At 42.0% G+C, this 14,893-nt stretch overlaps 1 protein-coding gene across 1 annotated transcript; it reads right to left on the minus strand.

Moving 5' to 3' along the window:
• Nucleotides 1–303: 303 nt before the first annotated feature.
• On the minus strand, nucleotides 304–13,019 carry KLHL23 (kelch like family member 23). The gene is made up of 4 exons (XM_057503929.1): nucleotides 12,700–13,019; nucleotides 10,693–11,907; nucleotides 7,560–7,712; nucleotides 304–1,391 (listed from the first exon to the last, which is right to left on the minus strand). Exons 2-4 carry the CDS (start codon nucleotides 11,903–11,905, stop codon nucleotides 1,081–1,083), a joined length of 1,677 nt encoding a protein of 558 aa, XP_057359912.1. The 5' UTR covers nucleotides 11,906–11,907; nucleotides 12,700–13,019; the 3' UTR covers nucleotides 304–1,080.
• Between the last annotated feature and the right edge of the window lie 1,874 nt (nucleotides 13,020–14,893).

Here is a 14,893-nt window from a genome sequence, read left to right on the forward strand (position 1 = left end):
TACATGCAAAGAGATACTGTAGGCACACTAAGGAAAATGGATAAAGGTATTTCTGGCCCAGAAGCTCCAGACACCCAGGCCACCTCTGGTGGCTGCAAGGGTTATAGGGATCATTGTCTATGCACATCTATGACCCAAAGTAACAGTGTTCATGGATCAGGAAGCTCTAATAGAAGATAGGTTAAGTGGCTCAATTCCGAGTCAAATATTTAGTTAGTGGTAGAGCTGGGAAATGAATGCAAATTTCTTCTCATCAATGTATTTTCTACTATGTCACAACTGTTCTACATGCTTTCTGGCATGTATGCAGATATGTTTCATGTTTCTATACTTAATTATAAGAAGGATTTTCTAACATGCTTAAACTAAAGACACCTATACAAACAATTTACATCAAAGTTGAAAATTAAAAATAGCTCTTAGCATCAGCAAATATTCAACTATTTAATCTGCAACTTCCCAGATTTTCCATTCTTTTAAATTTAGTTTGTAAACTCTGGACAGTAATAATCTTTGCACAGTACCCTGCCTATCTCTGGTAGTTAGTAAAAAGGATAACAATAAATTATACACATTCCAAAGGGAAAAAAAAAACTACTTAAAGTAAATTCAAATTCAAAGTAATTCTAAAGGTGAAAAAGAACTTTTTTAAAACTGTTGACTTTGTAGAGGTAGAAAAGATTCCTTCCTTAAATTTACAATTCCCTGCTAGCTAAACAGAACCTTAATTACACTGTCTATTACATTACAGGGTCATTGGAGACATTTCATTCCACAGAATGATTTTGACCTGTACAGTATTGATGCTACCAAGAGAAAAAGTTCACTACAAAGGTTTTCACCTTTTACCAAGTGTCCAAATTCCATTTTACCTTTGGCAAGCAGAGATTATAGGTGTTACCACCACTGATTCAACTGTTAAGTGCACATAAGATTTTTCTTGACCAGTAATCACTGAGTTTGGGTATAGAATGGGAGTTAGTAATAATTTACCTATTATGTGCCACAATAACAAGTAACGGACTCCAAATCCTGTTCTACTCCAGAGCAGTGACTACTTGGTCATTTCTATGAATTCAATCAGACATTATACACACAAACGCATCCATGGGACCGCATGGCACTTGGAAGATTACCAACTATTTCCCACTTATTAAGATCTGGATCATATTTCTCAATGCTCTGAAGGTATGTTCCCTTCGAGTAGGAGTACCCCCCAGCGACGTAAATGCACCCGTTCATGCCGACAGCGCCGCACTCCATCCTCCTTTCCACCATGGGTGCTATCTCTCTCCATCCGTTCTGTTCAGGGTCATAGCATTCCGTGATTGTAGTTTGTCCACCAACTAGATAGAGCTTATTTTCAAATGGAACTGAACACAGTCCGTATTCTATTAAAAAGAAAAAAGCAAACTTTTATTAGGATAATAAATAAAAGAGATGACTAAGGGTGGTAATACAATAATCCTTCATAATTCAGCAGACAAAAATAGGATGGTCATGACATTTGATTCCAGCACATGCTGCCACAAGACTGAGCCTTAAAATCCATTCCTCGTTACTTGATTCCGATGGCCTGCTCCTGCCACTCTCCCCAAGGCCATCCTCAAGCTGGCTATGCGGGATGCCAGCAAGATCATCCTAGACCACTGCCCTTCTGGGAACTTCCCAGCGCACACACCTGTCCTTCCACACTTCTGTGTGAAAGATTGTAGCACGGTGTCTCTGACACGAATGAAGACATACTAGCTAACTGGTGTAGGTTCCTTCAGGCCTTTGCAGCTATCCCTGCAACCGTGGCAGGCTGTGTGGAGTGTCTGCTGCCACAGGGGCCAGATTATCTTGCTTGTCTCTCTCACAATGCTGGTCAAGGTAAGGACTTAAGAGTTCAGAGAAACACACAACCAGATTAGTGGAGGACTGCAGTCTGTCATATTAAGAAGCTGTGAAAGGTACTCAAAGGCAGAGGGCTGCTGCATGAGGTCCAGGCCCTAGGGCTGGGAGCCCCCTGTCTCTAGGGGATCAGCCTTCCAGGCCATTTTAATTTTTCCCATTTTTATCTATCTCCCCCTCCACATTCAAACTTGTTGACTCTTCAAGGCACAGGCTCTTGTGCAGCCTCACCTCTTCTCCCTTCCCAGGGCTGTGCCTATGGCGAGACAAGCAGGACGCCAGAATACAGAACACAAGGAGGCTCTCACATTTGCGGACTCTCCGAAGGACTTCTTCAGCTCTCTGCCTCGAGTGTCTCTCTGGCCTCACCCTAGTCCCAGCCCTGTTTCTTCCACAACCCCAATTCTAACATCACTACTAGCCTGTGAGTCCATTCTCTGGGAATATCAGCTGTAAGATGACCCTTAAGTACTTCTAGCCACAGACCTGAAGGAAGAGCAGGATTCGTCAGTGGCACTAATGTTGAAGCAAGTAAATGACTGAGCTGCCCCTGCTGCCTATAAGCCTTTTCTTTCCCAGGTCTTTGCACAGGCCATCAGAGGGGCCTTCCCTGACCATCCAACTCTGAGTGGCCAGTCAGGTATCTCTTCCACATCGCCCTATTTTAATCATTTCTGCAGCACTTCTCATTCTCTGATACGTTCCCTGTTTACTGTCCCATTCCCCATTCTAACAGTGCAGGAAAGGTGTCCTGTCCACCAAACATAACCAGTTAGGGAATGGCAAGTGCCTGGCGCCTTGTAAGGACTCAATAAATGCTGGATCAATGAACGAACTGTACCTTGTACCCTCTGTACCCAAATATTCACTCCCATTGTTTTATGGAAGGAAAGCTTAAAAGTCCCTCTATAGAAAGATAGCATGCAGAGTCAGAATGTGATTCCTCCTTTACAAATGCAACAAACTTTTATTAAGTTCTTGCTATTTGGGTTTTGAAGGCTGAGGAAAAGTCTGTGAAGATGACAATTTTTGCTTTGAGTCCACATTCTGTTGTTAAGTTTCTGACATCAAAGAAAATAAGAATTCTCTCACCTCTGAAAAACCTATTTGTTACTTATCACTTATGTTCATGTAAAATTTTCATAGAATTTAATTATTCAAGTACTTGTGAAATATCTATATAAATTATATGAATCACTTCATCCAACGGTTACTGTAAAAATTAAAATTCAAAAAATTTATCAATTGGTAGAAGTGATTCAAGAGTAAGCTTACTAGGCTTTCCTTATTATTCAGTTTACACAAAAATCCTCAATTTGTGATTCTCATGTTTAGAGAGGCATCTCAATCTTCCTATGCAGTAAAAATACTTAAAAGTGATTCCTGGTAGGTTTTCCCTTGTAATCCAAATACAACATAATGTTCTGTTATTGTTGTTGGAAACTTTTTCTTCTTCAGCTACAACTGAGTTTTTTCTTGTTGGTCATGCTACGAAGCTACTGAGGTTAAGGAATTATGTCTTGTTTATTGAGCTCCTCCCAGCCCTGTACATTGTACACAGGAAGTACTCAGCAAGTATCTGTGGCACAAATGAATAACTTCAAACCAAGCATGGGAATGGGACCATCTGTCACTGCTCTAAGAGATTATATACAAATATTCACTATAAAATACATGGTAGTCTGTATTCAGTGTTACATGAGTAAATTATGAACAAAGCCATTCAGGGAATCAAAGATAACCACAATATTTTCTGGTATTTAATATCTATTAAGATGATTTAAAAGTTTTTTCCTAAGATTTATCTTATTGTAAAGACCTAAGGCTTATCTAATCTAACTTCCTAATTTTTTGGAAAATAAGATGCAATGCCCAAAATTAAGTAAGTAAATAAATGGCAGAGCCAGGACATAGCTCGCTCCCACCTTGACACAGCTCTCTAAAGGTTTTCTCCTTTATCACCTCCTGCTTTTCTGTTCCTCACATGCTCTTCTTCCTCAGCTCATCACTTACTCATGCTGTTTCTCAAGATTCTGTCCACAGCTGTATTGTTGTTCCTACCCTCCTAAGCAGCTCAATTGCTCCCTCACCCATAGTCACCATATCTAAGCAAACTCCCAGATCTCTATATTAGCCACATTCTTCCTCCTGAGCTGTAGACCCCCAGTTCTGCTGTCCAGAAGAGCTGAACAGCTGGACACCTCTTCTGCATTATCCAACTAGTACTTCACATTTAACTGCAAGACTGAGCTCCAGTTCAGCTCCTTTTCTCCCTTCCTATCTTCCTCCTTCAACGGTCCCCATCCTCCCAGTCAACCAGTCACAGACTCTGGAATGACTGTCAACTCCTATCTCTCCCTCATCTCCTATATCCGATCAGCCAAGATAGTAATCATTATCAATTTGATGGTAAATATGTAATATTCCTCATATCTATCTGTTTTCCTTTCCTACCACTTCAGGCTTTTAGCACTTCTCACCTGGTATATTACAATTGTTTTAGCAGATTTCCTTGTCGTCTGACTTTCTCCCACTTTATTCTAAAAGCTCTCTTCTTAAAACCACAACTAGTCACACATTAGTCTCTTGCTCTGAAACCTTTGATAGTTCTGTTTTTTAAATCCTCCATTCAAAGCCCTCTATGATATGTTCCTCAGCTGAACTCTCCCACCCAATCTCTTATTCAGCCTTCTTACATCTTATTCATATACACCTACTCCCAGGTACTGGAGTAAACCTGTAACTTTCCCTTCTGCCTTTCTTCATTGACTAACTTTCTGCCTGAAAACCCTTTCTCAAAAACTACCTTCCTTATTTGTAGCCATTCTTTAAGGCCTAAATCATAGCAACCTACTTCTGGAACCCTTCTAAGATTGCCAGAATCCTCTTAATTAATATCTAATCCTTAATTAGACTCAACTCCTCTCCACCCTCTAATTCAAAGCACTTGTTTCTAACATTGTCTTGCATCCTGGTTACATGTGTATATTTGCTACTAGATTCTGAGCTCCTACGGCAGTAGAGACTAGCTCTTAATCATCTTTGTGTCTTACATAATAACTAGAACAGTAATCTCCCAAGGAAAGGTCTCAATGAATATTTCCTTGAATTTAATGGAATTATAGTCCCATGTTTTTTTAACTATACAAAGCTGCTTCCCTTAAAGGCATTAATAAAAAAATAACATTTATACTACCTTTTAAAAATAATAGTCATTTCTTTGCAGCCTAAGCCACGTATCTATATGTAGATTCAAGACTAATGTTTTAATGCTCCTCAGGAGGGGCTCCTAACATGCACAAGCAGCATACCTTGCTATAATTCAGAGGATGTAGATCTAAATGCCTTCAAGGACTAAGGAAACAACAGACTAGCTGAATCAAACAGGCAAGGGCATAAGAAAAAGCAACAGCATGGGTCCCCTAGGTCTATGATGTGATAAGGATGGAAGACTGGTGAAATGGAGTACACAAGCCTCATCTAGAGGGAATGGCCACCACTTGGCCCTTAGTGATTGCTGCCAGGAGGGAAGGTTGCCAGACCCTCCAATTTTTCTAAAGACCAGAAATTATGATTTTTATTTGAAATCTCCCGGATTTCAAATATTTATAACATGCCAGTTAAAAGATATTTTAAATACTAAACAGAACCTACAATGTAAGGTGCTAATTTGCTACTTTTGTTTCTTACATTATGTCAGGAAAAAGACCAATGTCAACCAAAACTGTGCAAATGAAATTATATGTTCCCATATAATTAAATATTTATTTATGACTTAACTTTAAAAAAAATTTTTTACCATGGCTTTCATACTTTCTTTATTTCATACTTATCAAATTTTGCCATGGCTTTTCATACTTTGGCTATATCTCACTGCCTTTTAGACTCTCTTTCATATAGTTAACAAGCTATATGCAACTTAAATATGTTATGGGACATTTATTTTTAAAGGAACCCCTTTACAAAATGTATATTAAATTTGTAATGCTAATTTGTTAATCTGAGTTTTCCTATCCTGGATTTTCTTTGTAACAATAACTCAGAGTAGTATCTAACTCATAAAGTCAACATGAGGATCAAACGAGATAATAGTATAGTTGTTAAGAGCATGAGCTCCCAGCCAGCCACCTAGATTTAAGTCTTAGGTCAAGTCTAAGAAGCACTAGCTGGCTGCTCTTGGACAATTTACTTACTGTCTCTGTCCCTCAGTGACCAGTAAAATGAGATGATAATAGTACCTAGCTCAAAGGATTGCTGCAAGGTTTGAATACATTAATACATGTAAAATTATTGGAATACTGCCTGACACATACTTATCGAATAAATGTTGGCAATTAGTCAATATTAGCTGTAATTATTACTTCCCATTATAACTTTATTGGTCATTACAGAAAGTGGTGGGGAGTCTGAGAAAATACATATTGGCTACCAGGAGACAGAAGGCTGCCCATCTATGATGCCTTCAGAGCCAGGACAGCCTGGAGCTGAAGTGTCCTCTCACGCAAAGCCTGTGGCATATGGAGGTGCAGCATCACATTCACATGTGTGCTCCACCTGAAGTGCAAGGTGACATATATGATGTATGGGTGGGAAGTAGCTGTGCTGGTCAAAAGCAGGAGAGCCTGCTCCCTGAAGGAGAGGCAGACATTAATGGTTATAGCTCAGGTTCTACTCAAATTCAGATTGCCTGAACTCGAATCCTGGTCCACCACTTCGAAACTGTGTGATCTTGGCAGTTACTTATCCTTTCTAGCCTCCATTTCCAAGTATGTAATGGGGGTAAACAATACCTACTCACAGGGTTGTAGTTAAAATATGAGGTAATTTATACAAAGTGCTAGCCTAGTCAGTGCCTGACGTATGGAAAGTATTCAAGAAGGTTCACTATTACAGTTACTCTCAGATGACTCAAGCTTATGAATTTCAAATTGCTCTCCAGTAACCCACACAGAAGGCTGATGCTATATGGAAAAAGACTGAAAGTAGTATGGTGATATGAATCCTTCCTAATGAGAAAACTTAAACATATGGCATAACTGTGACAGGTTACAGCTTATGCTTCCCCCCGAGCTCTTCACAAAGAGACACGTCAGAGAACAAAAGCCCAGCAAAGGCAAGTCATTCCTTGTGGGCAGATGATATGACCCTCTTCTAACTGTTAAGCTCTGTACATTGTAGGAGTGAGTGCTTAAGAGTTACTGAAACCCAGAAAGAATATGCTTCTAAAGAAGAAACCATCTCCTGATGACTGATTCAGTGGGTATACCCTTCCTGACTATTTGATAGACTAGAACTTTTTAACTGTCCATAAAATTTGTGTTTTATATAATACATGTAAATGAAATAAAGCACATAACAAAGGAAAAGGAAATAATAAAGAACCTAAGTGAAAAAAATTTAAAAAGAAGCTGCCACTTTTAACCATGAAGACCTTTAAAATGTGTGCTGTGTAAAGTCATCAGGGAAAGTATTTGTGGATGTGAGCTAATTAGAATAATCTAATTGTGATTACTGTTAGATGGACATAGGAATATTTTAAGCCTCTTAATGACACCTATATCTAATCTGCTATTAATATAGCATTTTCAATTTCCAACCAATTTTTAGCCATGTTTTATACTGATAAGATGTATCACAATGTGTGCTACTTTAGACAGCTGTGTTACCTGGATGTGGACTGGAAGTGATGAGGCTCCATTCATTGGTATCTGAACTGTACCTCTGGACCTTGTCATACGTGCAGCTTCCTCTGTAGCCACAGTGACCACCAATGACGTAGATGACTTCATGTAGGACACAGGCTGTAGCGTTTCCCACGCCTGTGTGTTAATTAAAATCACATCTTCAGGTTGGTCTTTCATTCTGTTTTGCAATAAATATTGAGCTAAATTTATTATTGTTTTGTTATTATTGATAGTAGATGCAAGGCATTGTGCCTGTGCTAGGTGCTACAAGGGACAGAAGAAGGAAAAAGAAAGGCTCCTTTCACTCTTTTAAAAGACATTGAGACATTTCCACAAATAATCAGAACACAGGGAACAGTCCTACTGTGAGTGTTCAAGGCAAGGAAACATTGTACTGACTAGGGAGACCCCTGAAGGAGGCAGCAGAGTTTGGCCTGGACAGAGTAGGCAGAACACTGGCCAGCAGAGGTGCCAGGAAGGCATCCTGAACAGGGGGAAAGGCAAATGTGACAGCTTATTGGGCAATGTGAAGTAGCCCAGTTTGATGCCAGCATGCAGGAAAGGCATTCTGTGAGGGATTCCTGTGTGGGAATTAAAGTTGACATGGTAAGTTGAAGCTACAAAGCAAGAGATCCTGATGCCCCACTAAGAAATGTGGACTTAGTGGGATTTTAAAGGTTTTAAACAGAGGAATGGAGGGATTACAAAAGTAGAAGAACAAGAGTCAGCAAGATCTCAGTATTGGCCTGACTGAGAAGGAGCCTTGGCTGTGGAGAGAAAGGCCTGAAGCAAGAGACAAAGGTGAACAGGCTCTGGGGACTGCCCACGTCAGTGACCAGCAGGACTGATTCTGAGGTTCTCAGCTCAGAAGACTGGGCAACACTGATGTCACAGGAAAAAGAGGAGGAAACGGGCTCAGCAGAGGAAGAAAAGAGAAAGAAAGATGGTGAAGCTTGTTTTAGTTGAAAACGTCAGTTTAGTCTTTCAACCAACTTTTTACTTAGCACCATTATGTGCTGGGTGCAGTTCAAACTCCTTGCGCAGTTCTGCACCAAAACTTATAAGCAGGACAGTTATGATGAGGGGGGAAAAAAGTTAGAAGTTCTTAAATAACTAGCATTTATTTCTTCTCTGTACATCTCTAAGCCAAAAAAGGAAATGAATTTGAAATTTGGCTCTACCCAGTTCATATTCTCATTTCCAGGAAAAGCTGCTAGTTCACTTCATGACTACAAAATAAAACAAATTGGGGAAAATGTTATCCTTTGTACAGAAAAATGGGAAACTTAAAGCTTTTTCAGCATGAGTGCACCCATGAGAACCAGTACTAGCCAAAGTGCACATAACTGACAAAGTGTGACTCTTCCCTGGAATGATTAGATAGAATCAGGAATCAAAACTTCAAGTTAAAAGTATAAAACTTTGGAATTTCAGACCCAGATGGTAGATGGGGGGGGACTTTGGTTTCTGAGGGTCTTCCATTCCACTCAAGGCTAAGCAAGAACACATGGCTTTCTCTCACAGTGGGCACACCACTGCAGCACGTTCTTCTCAGCAAGTATTGTTTCAAATATGATTTAGTAAATTTTTGGTAAAGTAGTAAACTTCCATCCTCAAAGAAATATACTCTAAACTACAAAACCATTGAAACTGTTATATCTGAACTTTCTTGTTTCTTTTGAAGGAAATTCAGAACCACCCTGGGAAGGAGACCCGGGATCAGTAAGTAATCAAGCTCAGGAAGAGTAAAAAACTAGAGCAGAAACAGCATCTGGTTTAAGTACCTTCTCCCGCCTTCGGAACCACCGCTGAGCCTTCGCGTGTGCAAGAGAGGGGCCCCGATTTAAAATGGAGGTCATTCTTGTCCCATTAAAGCTGAAATGTTCTTCCATAATGACTTTGAGGACAATAACACCTAATAGGCTTGCTCCAGGCCAGACATTGTTCTAAGTGCTTCACATGCATAAATTCATTTAACTCTCTCAAAACCCTGAACATATGTAATGTTATCACCTCCACTGCACAGATGGCAAAATTGGGGTGCAGGGAGATTTAACAATTTGCCCAAGGTCTCCAGCAAAGTAAGTGGAAAGCTGGGATCTGGACCCAGACAGTTTGGCTTCAGAAGTAGTGTGCCTAGTCACAAGACCATTCTGACTCTCAGGCTTCCTGCTTGTCATCCAAGATTATACTGGGTCAGATTCCCAGACCAGGTCAAGTTCCCACACCCTCATTAGCGTTAAAAATGAAACAGTCTTCGGAAGAAATATTTCGGATAAAATGACTCAAATTTGGTAACAACCTACCAGCTGTTCTCGTGTAACTTCCCAGCACCAATGAATAAATGTAATTAAATAAGATACCAGTTTAACGTATTTCTTCTGGTGGGGGGCAAAGAGAGCAAGGCTAACATAGTATCAAACAGCAGAAAACACAGTGTTCATCAGATAGGGTTTGAGGCCCAGTAAGTGCCTGGCTTTGTGGGCCACGCAGAGGGTATGGGATCTACCACTGGCCTTCACCCTATGAAACAAGACTTGAATAACAAAAGGCAGAGGCTGTTTGTGCCTAGTTTCTGAGAGAATGTAATTTGCTAAACCCTTCAAGGACCAAACTTTTCAAGGTTTTAATGAAAGACCTTTTAAAAAAGGGATGATCAGATGATGAGAGGGGGAAAAAGCTGAATATTTAAAAGAATCAAAAAAGGTTCAACATAAAAAAAAAATGAAACACTGACTAATAAAAGTACCTAGCTTTCTCTCTCTCTTCATTTAGCCTATGGCTTCTAATATAAATTCTTAGGACTCAAAGCAAGATTTAGGCTCAAAACAGGCCATGGAGTAAGTAGAATTATACTGTTTTCTTATATAAATGGTATTTCCTTTTTAGCCTGAGAAGTGTACTCTAATCATGTAACTTGTAAGACAAGTTGGGGACTGCTATATAACCTTTTTACTTGAAACATTCTGTGCATGATTATTTGTAGAATCCACTGTAGTTCCTAGATGACATTCCAAAGTGATAAATTCTTTTTAAATTTATTTGCAACAGAACTGAGACCACTGGACTGACCCCAAGCATCTAAATATAGAATAAACATAATCTCTGTACTTACCTTTAATCATATTTGCAATAGGAATCCATTTCTCCTTTAATGGATCATAGAACTCGGCCTCTTCTGCTGGAGCTCCTTTTCTGTAACCGCCTAAAGCGTAGACACAGCCGCTCAAGGTGACTGCACAATGATAATACCTGGCATTGAGCATTGGCAAACCTTCTGTCCATTCATCATTTTCACTATTATAGATCCACACTGTGTCAAGAGCTTCTATGTTATCAGTTCTGTAACCCCCGGTAACATAAATGTTGGGTCCCAGACATGTGACACCATAGCTCTCCCTAGTAAAATCTGGTATTTCCGCTCCCTGAATCCAAACATTTGTCAAAGGATCCCATACGTGAACCTCTGATAAAGGATGCCAATAATAGCCTCCAATGATATACATGGTGGCTGTAGATCTCTGGGAAATCTCTTTATGCATGGGATTCAAAGCATTGTATATTAGAGATCGGATCTTATTTTCAGTTAATAGGCAGCTTCTTTGAAGGCCTAAAGCTGTTTTTAAATACACTGGATCTACATCTACGTTGATATAGCTCAGTAGATTACATAGGCATTCAATTCGATTTTCTACATCATAAGCAGTCCACTTAATAACTGGCTCTATGATAGCTTCTTCTTTCCAAACACTGAGATTCTTTCCTGACAGGATAAAGAGAAACTTTTCAAGGCTGATTTCCAGAAATTCTTCTTGTTGCCATACTTCCTTAAACTTTGAACAAATAATTCTTCGAGATTCCTTCTCTAGTTCTGAACACATGTGAAATTCTGCAAAGGAGTGCATTCCAATACAATTATCAATATCCAGGTGCCTTACCAAAAACTGCTCACAAGCTTTCTTTACTGAAAGGAACTGTAGCAGATCTGCTGCTTCAAGCAGACTTTGAACATTTCTTTTAGTTATTTCAATTTGGGAAGTGTATGCATAATTTACAAGACCTTCCAAAATATCATGGTGTATGCCAGAGATTTTTATTTTATTTTTAAATTTTTCTTTCATGTCAGCTGTGAACATTGCCTTAAAATAATTACTGCAAGCAGCTAAAACAGCTCGATGACAATGGAAGATTATGCCTGAAGGGCACTGAAGGGTAATATCAGTAAATAATCCATCCAAATAAAATGTTCTGAAAGCATCCAAAAAATCCACTGGATGCGTTGAATCCTTGAAAAGGTAAATATAATCTTCTTGTCCTTTTAAAGCCATACCTGCAATAAATATGAAAAAATAAAATGTTTTCAATTCTGCATATTACCTCAATCAATGCTAAATACTCCAATCACTATGATGATAGATTAGCATAGAATTTACTCCCAAACCAGCCTAAATTCATTATTCTAAGTAACAAATGCAAAATGTGACGGATTATTTTGTAATTTACACAATGGCCAATTTAAATTCAGGGTAGCTCGAAGCCTGAAATGAGGTCCTTGGATTTTTCAGTAGTCCTTTTGAGAAGAAATATTGCCCGGCTCCCCCATTCACCAGTCTCCGCAATCAGCCCCAAGCGGGCGATCCCAGAGAGGTCCACACTGGGCTAGCCGAGTGTCCGAGGAGTCACCCCGCTCGCGGCCGGACCCTAGCCGTCGCGGACCCGCTCCGAATCAGCCTTTCCCCCCAGCTGCGTCTCCCTTTCAAACCGCAGCGAGACGCGCGGGAGGGATGACCGAGATATAACTGGGCAAGACCCCCGGGAGGGAGCCCTTGCGCCCTTCCGCCTAGGGGAGGGCAGAAGGGCCAGCGGCCCGGCCGCGGCACCCCGGCCCGCGCCCGCGCCCCGCTCGGAGGCCGCACGCCCGCCGGGCCCGGCGCGGGGACTCGGCGGGAGGCGCCGCGCGGGTGAGGAGGCGCGCGGCTCTCGGCCCGGCCCGGAGTCCGCGCGGCCATTGTCTCCGCGCCCCTGCCGAGGGCGGCGTCGGGAGGCGGCGCGGCCTCGCGGCCCGCGCCAGGCCGTTCGCGCCCTGCAGACGGGCCTCGGCGGTGCGGCTGCACGCACCTACCTGCGGCGGGGCTCCGGGAAGCGGCGCTGGCCCGCGGACTAGCGGCGGGCGGCGGCGGGGACGCCCCCGGGCCCGGTGACCATCTTTGGAAGGGGCGCGGCGGAGGCTGCCTGATAGGGCAGTTCCAGCCCACAAGCGGCCCCTCTTTCGGTGCCCGGCGGCTCCCCGCCTCCAACCGGACGGCCCCCCGCGGCCTGGGTGCGGGGCACTCGCGGGAGCCCCAGGGGGCGGGCGGCTGCAGTTCCCCCCGTGGCCGCTGGGACGGCCGGCCTGCTCCACTCGCGCTGGGTCGGCCTCTAACGCATACACCCCGAGCACCCTCTCTGCGCGAACTCTGTAATCCTGAATTAAGACCATATATGGGGGCGGGGACAGGGTTTGGCGGCTTTCCCTCCTTCAGTAACTCGTAACCAGTCCAGCTTTAATGGCGGGGAGAGATGGAGGGAAAGTGTGCGAGAAGGCAGCAGAGGATTGGGTTGAGGTCGCCTTCAAGATGCCAGGAGCTGCCGCCACTTTCCCACGAACGCCATCCCCCCTTAAGCAGATTACTCGGGAGGGAGCCCTGGGTTTTCACCCTATGGGTTAACCTGGGGGCTTTGTAAAAAACTGGAAGCAGCCAGGGCGGAGGAGGCAGGGTTTACCATATTGAGAGCAGAGCAGCGGGAAGGAGCAGTCTCCAGCCTTTCTTCCTGGTGACAACCAGTCTGATCACATCAACACGTCCATGTGCTACCAAAAAGTTCACTTTCTTATCCCAATAAAAGCTAACATCAAATATTTTCACTTATTCATTCATTTGCAAGATTTTTTTGAGTGCCTGATAAGGCTAGGCACTAGTGATATAAGGGTGAAAGACGGTCCATTGCTCTTGTGGACTTTACAAAGTAGCTACCTTAAGGGAGGAAGAAAAGAATGAAGCAGCCCAGAGGCCCAGTGTTTTTCTGAGAGACAGAGTACACAAATGGACAATGGACACACTGTATATGACAACCCAAGTCTGAACGCAAACCACAGCCTGCAGCAATTGTACTAGAACAGTCAGGACATAGTCAAGGACCACCAACTTACCTATTTTTACCCTTACCTGGACTGACCAGAGACCACCCAGAGAAAGCCAAATATGCTTCCCAAGCCAATGACTTAAAAGTCCTTGTACTTCTAGTAGCCCACCTCTAGCTTTCCCAGTACAACAGCCTCCAACCGGAGTATACCTAAGACCTTCCCCTTTTTCTCACCTTCATAAAGCTTTTCTACTTGCCTGCTTGCCTTTGAGCCTCTGCCAAAGGCAAGTGACAGTGGCTGTCTTGCTATAGTAAGATCTGAATAACTGGCATCTGCTTGTTCTCATTTGGGTGGTTTTACTTTAATTCCGCATGTCACACTATCTCAGTTGAATTATGTGAGATGTTGGTTACTCAGCAATCCACAACCACCACCACCTCTCAAGACTTCTCTGGGGTGGAAACCTAGGAATCTGCATTCTAATCAAGGACATTAGGGATTCTTTTGCACAGTCAGAACAATGTATGTTGAACCCCAAATGGAAGAAGAATGAAAGGCTTAGTATCTCAACATGCAATAAACAGTTTAGCAGAGAAGAAAAGTATGAGATTTTATTTCAGACTTAAAGTTCATCTTCACCACTTATCTAACATGTAGCCTTAAGCAAGTTATAAAATTCTCTGATTTAGATGGCCAACAGACACATGAAAAGATGCTCCACATCGTTTGTAATCAGAGAAATGCAAATTAAAACCACAATGAGATATCACCTTACACCAGTAAGGATCGCCACCAACCAAAAGACAAACAACAACAAATGTTGGCGAAGTTGGGGAGAAAGGGAACCCTCCTACACTGCTGGTGGGAATGTAAACTAGTTCAACCATTGTGGAAAGCAGTATGGAGGTTCCTCAAAATGCTCAAAATAAAAATACCATTTGACCCAGGAATTCTACTTCTAGGAATTCACCCTAAGAATGCAGCAGCCCAGTTTGAAAAAGACAGATGCACCCCTATGTTTATTGCAGCACTATTCACAATAGCCAAAAAATGGAAGCAACCTAAGTGTCCACCAGTAGATGAATGGATAAAGAAGATGTGGTACATATACACAATGGAATACTATTCAGCCATAAGAAAGAAACAAATCCTACCATTTGCAACAACATGGATGGAGCTAGAGGGTATTATG

The sequence above is a fragment of the Manis pentadactyla genome, chromosome 6, assembly GCF_030020395.1.
Source record: "Manis pentadactyla isolate mManPen7 chromosome 6, mManPen7.hap1, whole genome shotgun sequence".
Taxonomy (NCBI): Eukaryota; Metazoa; Chordata; class Mammalia; order Pholidota; family Manidae; genus Manis; species Manis pentadactyla.